The sequence below is a fragment of the Lithobates pipiens genome, unplaced genomic scaffold, assembly GCF_037356315.1.
Source record: "Lithobates pipiens isolate NorthernLeopardFrog02 unplaced genomic scaffold, aLitPip1_a1.2 Scaffold_22, whole genome shotgun sequence".
NCBI classification, from domain to species: Eukaryota; Metazoa; Chordata; class Amphibia; order Anura; family Ranidae; genus Lithobates; species Lithobates pipiens.
In genome coordinates this window covers 157,271,643-157,287,958 of record NW_027507784.1, presented here as the reverse complement: position 1 = coordinate 157,287,958, position 16,316 = coordinate 157,271,643, and the positions used below count along the sequence as shown (strand labels likewise).

At 41.3% G+C, this 16,316-nt stretch overlaps 1 protein-coding gene across 2 annotated transcripts in view; it reads right to left on the bottom strand.

Moving 5' to 3' along the window:
- MDH1B (malate dehydrogenase 1B) overlaps positions 1-16,316 on the bottom strand; it is a 75,452-nt gene that overhangs the window by 36,612 nt on the left and 22,524 nt on the right. For both annotated transcript variants that reach the window (XM_077448505.1, XM_077448506.1), the window contains 2 exons: positions 10,899-11,040; positions 10,321-10,475 (listed from right to left, as the gene is read on the bottom strand). In XM_077448505.1, coding sequence (XP_077304631.1) covers positions 10,321-10,475; positions 10,899-11,040 — 297 coding nt within the window. The remainder of the gene's footprint in view (positions 1-10,320; positions 10,476-10,898; positions 11,041-16,316) is intronic.

Here is a 16,316-nt window from a genome sequence, read left to right as displayed (position 1 = left end):
TGCTCAGAGCGATAAACATAGACATACACTCTAACCTCTACCATTTATCTCTATAGCCATAGACATTTTAAAACAACAAAGAGACAAAAATTGTTACATAAAACATGATACAGATTTATGATGTTATAATGTCATATATAAACTAGCACCAATATGCAGACTGGTATTGATGGCAGAAAAATCACAAAAAGCCAAAAGCTAGATATTGCCATCATATGTTAAATTAAACCCATATTCCAAATGTATAATGATACTTCTATTCCTAAAATAAAAATACATAATTTAAAACCTTATTTACAATCCACCCCTCCTATTCATAAACTTTAGTAGGGGAGGGAGGGGAGAAAAAAAGAGGGGAGGGGACAGATATTCCCACACATAGAAAACTCTGTCTTCTCCACCCCGTAGTGGCCACCCAAACCATACTTAAAAAAAAACGGTTTATTTTCTTAAATACACAATATATATTAATAAGCAGCACTTCATGACGGAAAGAGGGCAGAGGCACTAACATCTCAAAATAATTCCTGCTCTTTCATCACAAAAAAAATGGAGAAAATATTGAGAAAAGGTAAATTAATAGAAAAATATGTACCTAATACACAAATAAAAATATTAAATTTTTTTTTAAAATAATACAAAATATATATAAAAAAAGGAGAGATTTTTTCTCATATATATATATATATATATATATATATATATATATATATATATATATATATATATATATATATATATATATATATATATATATATATATATATATAATAATATATATATATATATATAAACAGGACAAATGGAGACAGGAAATATGCGTCCAAACAGAAAAAAGGGGCCTGAGGATAAATCCCCACTAATCATTGGACAGAAAACAATTGAGATCAAGTTCAATATTCATTGTATTTATCGGCGTATAACAAACACTTGTTCTCCCTGAAAATAGGGGGGAAATCGTGGGTGCGTGTTATACACAGACATAGTGCAGCCTCGGAGGGGAAGAGCGCCGCCAGATCAGACAGAGCCAGGATCTCCTGTGTACTCGGCTCAGCTCAGCTTGCAGTCACGCCCAGTCCCGCCTCCTGGACGTCTCCTAGCATGTCACATGTCCCGGATTGTGAGCCGAGTGCTGAGCTGAGCTGAGTACACATGAGATCTGGCTCCGTCTAAATCCGCACTGGCTACATTAACAGGCACTGGTGCTTCCAGAAGCCAGCTGTGGGACACAGAGAAGCACCTGAACCAGGCATTTGCAGCGGTTCATTTGTCCTTACCCGAGTCACATGAGTCACCAGGTGTTGCTTGGCAGGCTAAGATGCTTAGCAGGATTGTTGCATAGGAGCTTGGTGATCCCTATTGAAGGGTCTCCCTTCTGAACTGTGTTAATACTACACCAAGCTACTCCCTTTTTGTAGCTTGTAAATGTCTTCAGAAAAGAGGAGTAAGGACTAACACTACAGGGAAGGGCACACCTATGTCGTCAGTAGCTCCTGATGAACCTAGTCGTATCCCTAGTGTTGTACCACTGAAAGACCAGAGGCTTTCCGAGCAATCTGAGCAGCTGCGCCTATCTGGTATGGTGCCTACTGTCAATGCTGCTGCTTTCCCCTTTATTACCAAGGATGAACTGTCCTCGGCCCTACCCAGGTTAGAGCACAGGATTGCTGTCATGATTGCCTCCATCTCACAGGGTGGCAAGAAGCATGACAGATCCCCCTCCCCTGAGCCTCCTTGTTTGGAGCAGGAATGGGTTGAGGATGGGGAAGAGCTAAAAGCTCAGGATTCTGTGGAGGGCCTAGCAGATGAGTCTTCTTCTGAGCAATCTGGACAAGAAGATATCCAGTTGGTGTCTGCCTCTCAGTCGCAGAGGCTTTTTTGATCCAGGCTATTACAGAGGTGGTTTGTTCTGCCTTTAAGTTGCCTCTTACAGAGGTTACTAAGCCCCCCTGGTCTTCTTTATGGTCCCTGAGGCCTCTTCAGGTCACACAGGCTTTCCTCTTATACCCACTGTTGGAACAGGCAGTGTATTCTGATTGGGAACATCCTGACAGGATTTTTGTTCCTTCTAAGAGGTTTTCCCTTTTATATTCCATGGATGAAAAGTTCATAAAGAAGTGGAGAATGCCAGCCATAGATTCAGCAGTCTCTTCCTTGAACAAGAACTTAACTTGTCTGGTGGATAATGCACAGGGTTTCAAAGACTCTGTTGACAAGAAACTGGAGTCATTATTAAAGGCTTCCTTTTCTTTGGCCCGTTCAGCTATTCAGCCAGCTGTTGCAGCAATTGATATCTGCCAGTCTGTAAAGTATCAGGTCAGAAAGCCTGACAGGCCTAACCAGGAGGATGATCTTGCTAAAAATAAGACAGATATTCCTCGAGCGCTATGTTTTGCTGTTAGTGCTTTAAAGGATTTAATACAGAATGTGTCTCGTTTGGCTCTCTTGTCTGTACATATGTGCAGACTTTTGTGGCTTAAGAACTGGTCACCCAAGCTTCCTTGTAAGAAGTTATTGTCAGGTTTCCCCTTTCATGGGGAACATCTGCTTAAAACCTCAGGACTGATTCCTCAGGTTTCTCAGTCCCAAGACGATTTTGCCACCAACAGAGCACTAGAGACAGGGGAAAGCCTTACAGACATTTGGAGAACAGTGGGGCAGGATGAGTAGGTCACCTTGACTATATCCTAGAGTTACAAGCTGGAGTTATGAGGGGAGTTCTCCCTCAGAGGTCTCTAAGATCCAGCATTCCCTCGGATCCTCCAAAAAGAAACGTACTGTTTCAGGCACTACATCATTTAGTGCATCAAAGTGTGATTGTACAGGTTCCTGTATCCAAAAGGGGTATGGGGTTTTATTCTAACCAGTTTACAGTTCAAAAACCAAATGGGGACATAAGGCCCATTTTGGATCTAAGATCCCTAAACCAGTATCTACTAATCCAGTCCTTTTGGATGGAGTCTGTCTGCTCAGTTGTAGCCGCGCTCCAGATGGGAGACTTTCTAGCCTCCATCGATATAAAGAATGTGTATTTACACATACGTATCTTTCAGCCTCATCAGAGGTTCCTGCAATTTGTAGTAGATGAATGTCTTTTTCAGTTTGTGGCTCTACCCTTCGGGCTTGCCACAGCTCCCCGGGTGTTCACAAAGGTCCTAGCACCAGTACTGGGTCTTTTGAGGGCCCAATGGATCTTGGTGCTTGGGTATCTGGACAACCCCCTGCTCATAGATCACGCACTACAGGCTCTAGAACAGAGCATAACCTGCACAGTGCAGTATTTGGGAAGCTTAGGCTGGATCATAAAAATACCAAAAAGTCAGCCTTGAGACCAGCTCAAAGTCTGAAGTATTTAGTTCTGATCCTAGATACTGTCCAAGCAAGGGTATTTTTGCCACCTGTAAGGATCTGTGCCCTGAAGGATCAGGTGCATCAGCTAAGTGGCACCAGACAACCCTCCATTCGGTTCTGTATGAGTCTTCTAAAAAGGATGGTGTCCTCCTTCGAGGAAGTGATTTATGCCCAGTTCCTTTCCAGGCCTATACAACAAGACATCTTGTTGGCTTGGAACAGAAGAGGACAAGCCCTGGATTATTCAATGTTCTTATCTCTTCAGGCACGCTTAAGCTTAAACTGGTGGTTGTAGGATCAGAACCTGTGAAAGGGAAAATCCTTCCTCCTGGTAACTGGAGAGTACTGACTACAGATGCCAGTCTCTCAGGCTGTGTTCTTTTAGGCGTACTCTCAGGGGTCTTTTTGTACGGCCTACGTATTGGAGGCCACAATCACATTCCAACACGTAGACCGCTCCCTCAGTATTGCAACTTATAAAGTCCTTTATCTCATATGTATTCCCGGTGATTGTAGATGTAAAATCCTTCCTTTTCTTATTCTGGCATCCAGTTTTTAAACAAGCATAGCATCGTCTACAGGGAAAAAAACCCTTTCCAGAGAAGAATGAAAAATTGTTTTTAGGGGGGTCTGGGATATTTTTTACTAACTTATCCCGAATCGTTGGGAGGTACATTGATGATATAATAATAATATGGAAGGGTAAGAAAGAACAACTTATTAACTTCCTAGAAGGCCTAAATGTTAACAACAGAAATATCCAGTTAACATGGGAGATCAGTGATAAGTGCATTAAATTTCTGGATTTAGAAATTATGCAGAATAACAACATAATCTCTTCCCAAACACACTTTAAAGAGGTGGATAGGAACAGCTACCTTCCAATAGGAAGTTGCCATCACAATAATTGGCTGTTCAATATACCAAAAGGGCAAATAATGTGAATAAGGAGAAACTGCACTGACAATAAAGTATTCAAAGTACAAGCAGAGACCTTAAGACACAAATTCTTGGAAAAAGGCTATGATAATGAATTTATTAATAAAAAATAAAAAAATCATGGAAGTCGCAGATATTGATCGGAAAATACTATTAGAAGACAAACCAAAACAAACAACTAAAGACGATCTAGTACCGATCATCCTCGACTACAATTCCCAATTCAAGGATGTAGAAAAAAAAATTAGACGGAATTGGAACATCTTATTAGCAGACAGACAACTACAGCAAATACTTCCTCTAAAACCCAAATTTACATATAGACGGGCCCCAACGATTCGGGATAAGTTAGTAAAAAATATCCCAGACCCCCCTAAAAACAATTTTTCATTCTTCTCTGGAAAGGTTTTTTTTCCCTGTAGACGATGCTATGCTTGTTTAAAAACTGGATGCCAGAATAAGAAAAGGAAGGATTTTACATCTACAATCACCGGGAATACATATGAGATAAAGGACTTTATAAGTTGCAATACTGAGGGAGCGGTCTACGTGTTGGAATGTGATTGTGGCCTCCAATACGTAGGCCGTACAAAAAGACCCCTGAGAGTACGCCTGAAAGAACACGTACAGAATATTACAAAAGGATTTGACAAGCACAGTGTGTCGAGACACTTTGCCTCTGTCCACAACAAAGACCCATCCCAGTTGAAATTTTGGGGCATAGAACCTTACGTTAAACATTGTCGCGGGGGCCATAAAGTTAGAACACTGAGCCAACTGGAATCGAAGTGGATTTTTATCTTAGACACTTTTGCACCTCAAGGTTTAAACATAGATTTTGATCTGAATTGTTTTATTAGTGATTTTTAATTTCTATATGCACTATTTATAAATCCACTATTTACTAGACTCCTCCCATTATATCTGCAATTTGATTTTAATCTTGTTTTTAAATAGCTTTTTTACCTCCATCTTCCCCTCTCTCTATTTTTATTAAAGTTTTTTAAATTAACTTTTAATAAGTAGGGGTTCATTTAGATAATTTTTTATCATATATGTGTGTGCGCATTGACGTAGACATATATATATTTTCCCCACTTTTTCTATAGATTTTATATACACATTTCTCGTATGCTCTATTTATCCTTTTATTTTTAGATTTTTAATTCTTTATTTTAATTATTTTATTCCATAGTTCCTCTCTTCAATACTTTTTTCTAATATTAATATTAGTGACCTATGGTAACTTAATTGAATTGAATATATAGTTATGAGATTACCTAATATTTGATCTAGTTGTAAATTTAAATAGATTTATGGTGCTCGAGTAGATTTCCAGTGTCACTACTCCTCCAACCAGTGCGCAGTAAACCTTGCTACTAAAACCTCCAAATTAATGTCTGCCGGATTACTTCCGGCGACAAAACATACAAAAAATGGCCGCGACGAGACTTCCGTCCTCCGGACTCCAAGAAAATGGCCGCCATAATGACTAATTTCTAGCATAAAAAGGCAACCCCCTTCTCTCTACTCATTCCCTGAAGAAGTCACGTGACGGTGACGAATACGCGTAAGGAAGGAAGTGAGAGAGACACCAGGAAGGACGCTGGAACACACCGCTTGTTGCTCTATACATCGCTGTATATGTTTACTCCTTAATGTGAGTACCCTGACATTTTAATTTAATAAAACTGGTTTCATCTAAATACTACACTATGGATTACCATCTCTGTATTTTGTGAGGTATACCCACCCTAAGGCCATAGAACTGGAGCGATATATACATCATTATTCTAATAAGGCTGTAACCTCACAGCCGTGAGGTAAGGGCACATCCTTTCACTCATTGGATGAAAGAAAGAAAAAGCCACTGCACCTATATGTTTGCACGTATCACTGGAGCTTGAAACAAAGAACTCTTATTTTGTCAGAACATTGCACGCTTATATTATTTTTTTAATATTTCATATATACTACTAGCACTTTATCCCTTTTTCATTTATTTCACTTGCAATGGTCACATTTATTATTGCTGCTAGCATCATTTGCACAATGTAATGCACTGCATGGAATACCAGCTCATGTTTCATATACAATTTTTTTTTTTTTTTTACTGGATCTATTGAGATTTGTTTTTATTTTTCACATTCACCTGGCATGCTATATTGTATTGTGCTTATTTTCACCTAAGTGATTGCATATAGATTTCTGTTATTTGGACATAGACCTTGGATTGTCACTTTATTTATACATTCACTTGGCATGCATTACTGCAGTTTTGCACAGTTTTTTTTTGATTATTATTAGAGTGTATGCATTTATTATTCGTATGCTTAGGTATTTACCTATGATTGTTATTATTACTTTTATACCAAGCTCATTACGCACTCTATAAGTTTAAAGGCACTTTTCACATTTAGTCACTATCCATATCTCTAGCTTTTTTCTATTATCTTTTCACCTGAAGCTCCCTCGCCCCCTTGTCTATTTCCCCTCCATTCCCCCTTTTTTCTTCCCCCCCCCTCCCTTATCCCTCCCCTTCCACCCCATCCTCTATTACACTGCGCAACACTAAAATCTATAATTTACATATTGCTCTGGGATGTCTCAGCAGGTAATGAATATTAGCCTAACTCTGTGTCCCCTGATGTATGAAAAAGAAAGTAGGGTTTTTCGTCATACTTACCTGTAAAATCCTTTTCTTTGAGTACATCATGGGACACAGAGGTCCCTATTTCTAAGGATTCAGTGCTTGCTACAAAACTGAAGTACTTCCTATATGGGAGGGGTTACATAGGGGATCACTTCCTGTCTAAGGATCTTTGGTCCTTCCGTGTCCATTCACCTGGAGATGAAGTATAACCCAGCAGGTAATGAATATTAGCCTAACTCTGTGCCCCATGATGTATTAAAAGAAAAGGATTTTAAAGGTAAGTATGATGAAAAAAAACTATTTCTGTCTACATTGGCCTCAGTATGTGTATGTATGAATGTGAGTTAGGGTCCTTAGCGTCTTGAGGGCTCTCTTGCAGATTATCAGTTACATGGATTACACAAACCATTCAGCACTGGCAGGGGTGCTTACAAAGATAACTTTATTTATTTACGTAAAAATCTAATTTATCTCAAAAGGAAATAGACTGTATGCTGTAACTGCTTATAACGTATTATCTGGAGATTGACTTCAATTTGTTAGTGTATTTAAATCTGCTAGCACATCAAACACAACCCTCCCCCCAGACTGACAGTGGTGCTGTCTTGCTGTGTCCCCATGCTCCTTCATTCAGAGTGGGGGCACTCTAATACAGGAGATGTGTTACCGGCCAGATTACCAGGTGAAAACAGAGGGAAAAGCCTTAAAAAAAAAGAAAACAAATGAAGCCACCAAATCTAATGATTGGGAAAGTGCAATTAATAATATTTTTGGTTTTGGGTTTAATGCTGCTTTAAAGCGGTAGTAACTTCCCACGTATGAATTTTACCTACAGGTAAGCTTATTCATTTTACCTGCAAGTAAGCTTATGTCTCCTAAATGTGCACTGTTTAGGAGATATTTACCTTGCATGCAGCCAGTTATTTCATTGGTGCATGCATTGTGAAGGTCAGGCATACCTTGCAAAGTTTTGCGTCGGATCCGAGGGCTCATGCATGGGAGTGATGTCATTGCGGCTCCGGCTAATCACATAGCCAGAGCATGCAAACCCAGAAGAGTCAGCCCTCTCAACTGTGACCATACAGCACTGAATGGCTTAGTTCCAAGGTAAGTATTTCATAATGTGCTAGTATGCGATGCATACTAGCACATTATCCCATTGCCTTGTAGGTGTTTTTTTTTTTCACGCCACACAGCAGCGGTTTATAACCACTTTAAAGCAATACTATATATTGGCAGAAGAAAAATCTTGCTTGTAAGGAACAATGCAAAGTATTGGACATTAACAGTGCTGTTTATAGCCATATATTTTGGTTCCTTTAGACGCACAGATTTTGCATCACACAAATATAAATCAAACTAAATCAAACTTATAATTCAAATTAGGAAAGGATCTAAGCTGTCACATTCCTTTTCTTATTGTTATAGGAGCTCAACCCCATACAAATGAAAACAACAAAGTCTTACATTAAAAAATAAATAAGAGTTTGCTGTTGGCGTGTTCATTATCAGTGGCGGCCCGTCCAACAGGGGTTTCCCACGTTAATCCTGGTGTTCCCCACGTTAAGTTTTACAAACTTAATTTGTGAAATGACTTTGAACCGAGGCAAATTTTCCCAGAGGGTTCAATTTAAATTAGGCTTGTTCTGAACTTTTTATTTGTTTATATATAAAATTATGAAATGTATGTACAGTACAAAAAAAAGGATTTTTAAACGTATATTATGTACGGTCTGTTACATTAAGCTGACCTCTTTCATGTGTACATCTAAAAAGAAAAAAACTATAGCTCCTCTTTAATCCTTGATTGAAACAATCCCAAACCCTAATTCAAAATGACTAGTCTATGAGAGGATGATAAAGTTGTAGAATTCATATGAACTGTTTTTCCATGATTCCCAGTCAAGTGAGTCCACCCACATGGTAGTCAGGGAGCAGAAACCCTGATCTGAGTGGACTGTTTCGCCTAATGCCCCGTACACACAATCTGACTTTCCGGCAGACTTGGTCCGGCGGACCGGAATCTGGCGTGGGGGTCCCCCCAAAGTCCATACCAGACTCTTATCCGAGCATGCAGCCCGGCCGGTCTGGAAAGGGGATGGGAATGAGCGAGCGCCCCCCCCTCCCCCACAGTCACAGTCCCAGCATGCCCTGGAACTGTGATGTCATAAGGGGCGGGGTCATCGGATGACATCACTTGGTGACCCCCGCCCCTTATGCCTATATAAGTCGTTGCAGCATTACAGTGGAAGAGGGCGTTGTGTCAACATTGGAAGAACAGAAGAAGAAAGAAGAAGAAGACGGCAACGACGAAGGAAAAAGGCAGGCCACCACTAGTAAAAGAGCGGTAAAAGAGCATAAGATATCGGAGGAGCCCGGTAGAAGAACCGGAGAGTGGGAGAAGAGGCCAGAGAGCGGGAGAAGAACCGGAAAGCGTGGAGAAGTCGGAAGAGACCCCCGAAGTCGGAAGAAGACCCCCGGAGCTGCCTAATAAACTACTTTAAAAACCTGTGTAGTGTGTTTTTTCATTGACACTTTTCCCCCAGGTGAATGGGTAGGGTAGACCTAGTCTGCCGGAAAGTCCGTTCGTGTTTGCGCAAGTCCGCTTGCTCGGGAAGACCGTCGGACCTAGTCTGCTGGAAAGTCCGATCATGTGTACGTGGCATAATACTCTCATCTTGCACTGCTCTTCTCAATATGAATGTGTCAGTGCAGCGAAGATGGTCGTGGCTCGTGTTCGTCAACCAAAACGGAGTTCGCGTACCGAAGCAAATATTTGCAAACTTTTCTGTTCATCAACTGAGTTATTTGTGAGCAGAAGCATTTGTGAACCCAGGTATCACTGTAGAGAAGAGAAAGGATACATTATTTCTCTCGTATCTTTTAGATCAAAGGAATGAACGTCTGTGTGTAAATAAGGTCAGTTTAACCACTTTTTTTTCTGACATTCGTCGCTTACACGTTAAAATCAGTATTTTCTGCTAGAAAATTACATAGAACCCCAAACATTATATATATATATATATATATATATATATATATATATATATATATTTAGCAGAGACCCTAGAGAATAAAATGGTGGTTGTTGCAATATTTTATGTCACACTGTATTTGTGCAGTCTTTCAAATGCATTTTTTGGGAAAAAAAAACATTTCAATGAATTGAAAAAAAAAACAACAAACTGTAAAGTTAGCCCATTTTTTTTGTATAATATAATAGATGATGTTACACTGCGAGAATCGTGAGAGAATCATGATCTTTATTCTAAGAAAAAAAAAATTGCAATTCTCATTTTAGTCAGAATCGTGCAGCTCTAGCAGCCACCCCCCAGGATTATCAAGCACCAGCCGCCACTGTTAATCATTACGATTACCTTCACTAAGGACACCGAGGGAAACAATCTCTCCATGGTTTGAATGCTGTTGCCACCAGGACAGGACACTGGCAATGGAATGAGCTGCAGACAAGCCAGAACGATGTTGCTTTCGAATTTTCCACTCTCTCATTAGGTCATTCTTCACCCATTTCCTGCCATTAAATAAAAAAAATGTTTAATGAAAAAAAATTGTAAAATTCTATTGTGGTTTATTCTTTAAGTAAGGAAAAAAAAACAAGAGGACAAACCAAAAAATATTTTAAATTTTTTTTATTTTTTTTATGCATGTTTGTAAATACACTTTTATCCACATTTATTTATCACCTTAACATATTCAATATGCTTATAGATATAACAGCCAAAAACAGCAGGGAAATGTAGCAGGGATTAATTAACTGATTAATTAACAATATATAATATTCTTGGAATGTATGATATCACAAGATTACAATTTTTTTGCACTACAGTACATTTTCAAAGACTATATTTTAGACACTGATCCATATGTTGGTTGGCTAGGCATGTTCAGCTATTGTCATCATGAACTAATTAGTCAAATTATAACTATTACGTACCTGTCAAATATCATATCAAGCAAAGGGCGCGAGTAACTGGAAGGACCCCATATGGAACTGTCATATTTGTATATCTTTGCTTGGTTCAGTTCAAGGTGATTAGTACCACTGATGTTACCCCAAATAATCACATCCTTCAAAACTGTCAGAAATATACAAGAGACAATAAGATACAATAAGAACATAGTTGAGCTGAGTTTGCCCAAAACGTCCCTTCCAATTAGTTAACCATAACAAATTTAAATTAGCAGACACTTTAGTCAAATCCCAGCTCCTGATATCCTGGTTTTCATTAGTGACCATTTTGAGTTTTAAAACTGGAAGTATATTTTTTAATCTTTTTTATGTATTTTTTAATGTGTACAGGTTTACAAAATGTGTCATATATTTAAAATTATTTTAAAATCTTAAATTAAAATAAACCTTTAAATATTAAATTCGTTTTTTTGCTTGCACTGAACATAGAAATAGTAGTGCAAGCACAATTTTTTTTTATAGCACACTGCAGCAAACCACATGGCACTGTGATCAGATGTGTTTGGGATGTCATTAACAATTCATGGACAGCCCGTTCACCTGCAGTTTGGTGTAAACCCAAAGTGCATATAAGACACTGAATTTAAAAAGCATGCTACGTTTTATCAAAAAAGCCCTGCATTACCCTAATGCACAACACCTGCTAACCCCATTGAAGTCTATGGGTCCCGAAATAGAAAAAATCAAAAGTGCCCATTTTGAAGGCTTAATTGGAAGTAATTGGACATACAATGTTTACAGGGGTCTGGGTTCTGCCCTCTGAAAAATGTATTTCAATATAGTGCCTGGGGGGTCCCCTTAGTCCACTTGTAAAGTGGATATAAGCTGCTGCAGCATTAATTGCATTTATAAAGCCACAAAAAGACATTTTCCCTGCAAGTTTTCTTTATTTTGTAAGCAACAGCTTGGAATGATGAGACCAGAATGTAGTGCACTGGAAACAAGATTAGAGATTTCTTTGGATAAATTCTAGTGTCTCTTCCACGGACTTTGGATAGAAATACCAGGTGTGTAAAAAATTAGTCTTTGGGTGTCAGTGGCGCCTTCACTCCATAACACTATTGAGGTATTCTTGATTTAAGCAAGAATCGGCCTTGCTGTCAAAAGTTTAAATGCTATGCACCTGTCAAACAGGTGTGTAAAAATTGGTCTTTGGGTGTTAAAAGAGAAGTCCAACCTGAGCTTTTTAGGCTGGGCTTCTCCTATGGGTCACAGGAGTGCAATTAGTTTTGCACTCCTGTGACCTGTTTTCAGCGGAGAGCGGTCTGAAGTCCGCTTTCCACTGACGTCACTGTGATCAGTCAAGGCAGCGCGTCATCCCGACTTCCAAGTCTGGATCCACCAGCTGCCTTAATTGATGCCAGTCTCAGCGAGCTGCTGACACAGCCTCTCCCCAGCTCAGCAATCCAATAAGCGTGGAGAAGCAGAGAGGAGAGACGCTGACTGACAGTCAGTAGCTTTCCTCTCTGGAATTTGTGAGAGCCGAGCCTTGGTGGTGTTCAGGTGGCACGGTTCGCAGTGCAGAGATGGCGGGGGACAGATGCAGCATCTGTCTGATGCTCCATCCACCGAGGTAAGTATGAATCAAAAAAAAGAAAAACGCATACTTCTCTTTTGATTGTGCTCATGAAACTTACACCAAAAAAAATCTTCAAGATGAAATCAACACCCACAACGCTAGGCAACCTAGAAGTACTGCAGAGATTCCACATCCCAAAAAAACACTTAATCAGAGACATCGGCATCAGGGGCTTCATAGCTGCTGGTAATCCAGGACTGATTCATTCTGATAAATGGGAGATGGTCCACGGAGTCTGTGGACAGATGCGCTCTATTATCAGTAGCAAAACCTCCAGCAGCACTGAATGCCTATTTGGAAAGCACACTGGATGCAGGGCAGCCCAATTGCATACTGGGCAAGTTCTGGCCAGTGGAAAGCTCACCATCTCTGTTTTCGCCCCTAGGTAATCGTCTACCATGTGATGCAGACACTGACAATGGTATGTGGAAGCCGATAGCCCTGGGCAACGAGGACTAAAAAAATTGGGAAATGCATACCTTAGGTGGCCGCCTTCTCTACCATTCTTGACCAAAAGAAGCTTCAAAACTACATTTTGCAAGACAATGTAACCTACCAGAGTTGGGAAAAGTTTTAGATAAACTCCTCTTTAAGGGGTCCTCAAGAGATTTTATCTTCTGCACTCTCTGTGGGAATGAGATGAGTTCTGAGACTTTCTACTTGTAACAGTGGTCAAGGAGGGTTGCCAACCAATAGTGATCCTCCTCCTTTACGCCACGTATTCTTGGATCCTTTTGCAGGCTTTGAAGCATGAGGAAGCCCATGCACTGCAAATTTGCATAGGCATGAGAAGCAAACTCCTCAGGGTCACTCCTCCCAGCCACATACTACTCCCAAGGGTTCTGGGGATGGAAAACCATCTCTTAATGTTTGACGTATGTCTTCCTCTGCTTCAGTGCCTCCAAAACTGCCAGAATCCTCCTTCTCCCTCTCTAGTGTGTTCTGAGGCGTAGGAACAATGGTAGCTGCATAAAGTGGGCCTTGAGAGGAAAGGAATTCCTCCTCTTCCTCCCGCTGTTCTGCCTCCAGTGCCCTGTCCATAATGTCAAGCAAGTACACAACAGGGATTGTGTCACTGATGCATGCATTGTCGCGGCTCACCATCCTTGTGGCCCTTATCAAATGGTGACAGTACAGTGCATGCATCTTTTATGAGTAGCCATTGACATGGGGAAAAAAAAAACGAGCCTGAGCTTGCCATTGTGCTATGCTCGTTGATAGCCCTCTGCTGCATGTGCAGCCGCTGCAGCATTGCCAAAGTTGAGTTCCACCTGGTGAGCATGTCGCAAGTCAGGCAGAATACGGGCAGGTGGAATTCCTGCTGAGTTTCAGCCAACCGAGCACTGGCTGTGTATGACTGAAATGGCTACAGATGCTTCTGGTCTATTTAGGAAACTCTGCACCACCAAATTGAGGACATGTGCCAGGAATGGCACATGTGTCGACTTTCCGGGCAGACAGGAGGTTTGTGCCATTACCGCACACCACCATTCCTGGCTCTAGCTGGCATGGCATGAACCACCTCTGGGCCTGCCCCTGCAGAGCTGCAAGAATCTCTGCTCTGGTGTGATTCCTGTCCCTTAGACACACTAGATGAAGCTCTGCAGGGCACCTTTTAGCCTGACTCATTGAATAGCCCCTTGAATGCTTAGGGGGTACTTGTTGTTCATAGGACAATTCAGCAGAGGAGGGCTTGGAGGAGGAGGAGGGGGGTAGAGTTGACAAATCTCACATCATCACCACTAGCTGTATTGAGACATCGCAGCACAACAAGCTGCAGCAGTGAGCCCTGTCCTACATCCTTCCCCTTCCGAGTTGCAAGTGTAGTTACCCGATGTGCTGTGAATTAAATATATCATCCCTGACCATGCCTTCCATGTGATGGTACAGAGCTGGAATGAACTTAATGTGAAAATAAATAGTGACTGGGAAGCTGCCATTGTGTTACTGCACATTCTGCAATCTCATGGAAGGGGGCAGAGTCCACCAGACGGAAAGGCAGAAGTTGTACAACCAGCAGCTTTGATAAGCTTGCATTTAGATACTGGGCATGTGGGTGGCAGTGTCTTTTTTTTTCTTTCCGCTGCAGCAGATGGGGCAGAGAAATTTGCCGGCTATAGTCTACAGCTGGTGGTGTGCTACTGGCAGATGTTCTGCAAGGACCTGGGACACCCTGCGCTATACCATCATCCCTTTCAGTGGAGGCTGCTGCAAGGTCATGAGGTATAGCAAGGGCCGACTGAGGTGAGTAAGGAGGAGGAACAGAATTGCATCCCTTTTGTGTGACTTTCAGGTGCTCTTGCCAACGGGCTGAGTGGTGGGAGGTTACATGCCTTGTCAAGCATGTAGTACCCAAATGGCTGGTGTTTTTTCCACACTTCATGTACCTGAGATTGCAACAGCGTGATTGGCTGCACATGTGTTAAAAAAGGTCTAGGCAGCTGAGCTGTCGGAAGTGGGGCAGGAGATGACAGCTCCACAATGTGATGGAATAGGCTGGCTGCTCTCTACTCTTTCATGATGGCTGCCTCGTTGGGGTTGTACCTCACCCTCACTTTCTTCCTCTGCTCTATCCGGTACCCAAGTCACATCAGTGACCACATCAACATCATCTCCCCCATCCTCATTATCACTGGAGACTAGGGATGAGCTGAACACCCCCGGTTCGGTTTGCAGTAGAACATGCAAACATGCAAAAATTTTGTTTGAGCACGTGAACACTGTTAAATTCTACGGGACACGAACATGAAAAATCAAAAGTGCTAATTTTAAAGGATAATATGCAAGTATTGTCTTAAAAGGTGTTTGGGGACCTGGGTCCTGCCCCGGGGGACATGTATCAATGCAAAAAAAGTTTTAAAAGTCTCATTTCTTTTCAGGAGCAGTGTACTAAATACTATACTATATAAAACCTGACAAAATAAACTGACACTAATGTAAAAATGAATGGTCACTACACTCACACCGACTGAACTATCACTACATTCACACTATTGCGAAGATGAATGGTGGTCACTACACTCACCCTGACTGAACTATCACTAGACTCACACTAATGTAAAGATGAATGGCGGTCACTACACTCACACTGACTGAACTATCACTAGATCCACACTAATGTAAAGATGAGTGGTCACTACACTACACTGAATGAACTATCACTAGAGTCACACTAAACTGATATTCTACACTGACAATAGAAACAGAATAGCACACTATAGCACACTATAGCACACTAACTCTGTTCTACCTCTCTCCACACTGATATCACAATACAAATGGCCACTATTGAAAGAATACTTTTATAGTGTGGGGCGGGACTAAGAGCAATGAGCCATGATTGGATAGAGTCATCTTGACAGCATCCATTCATGGCTCAGACAGTTCTCTGTGCCTTAATTGGGCAACACTTTCATTGCTTCAACCAATCAAGGATTCCAATGTACTGTACGGCGGCGCAGTGCATTGTGGTCATTCAGTGGGCCGAACAAATGGTCCAACAATCTGATAATTTGGGTGTTCGTTGTACGGGCGAACAGCCAACGTTCGGCCCAAACTCATGCTCGGGCCAAACCATTCACCTATCCCCAGTCAAAGCTTTTTTTCCATACTTCTCCCATGGACCACAGGGGTGAAGTTCGTTCTGCACTCCCGTGATGCATTCTCAGCTGACAGCGGGCTAAAGCATGCTGTCGGCTGATTTCACTCAGCGGTCCAGGCTCAGGAGAAAGATCCCAACCATATGGTCGGGATCCACCCAGAAGCCTGGGCTGGCACTTGGCTCAAGCGCTCAACGATCTGCT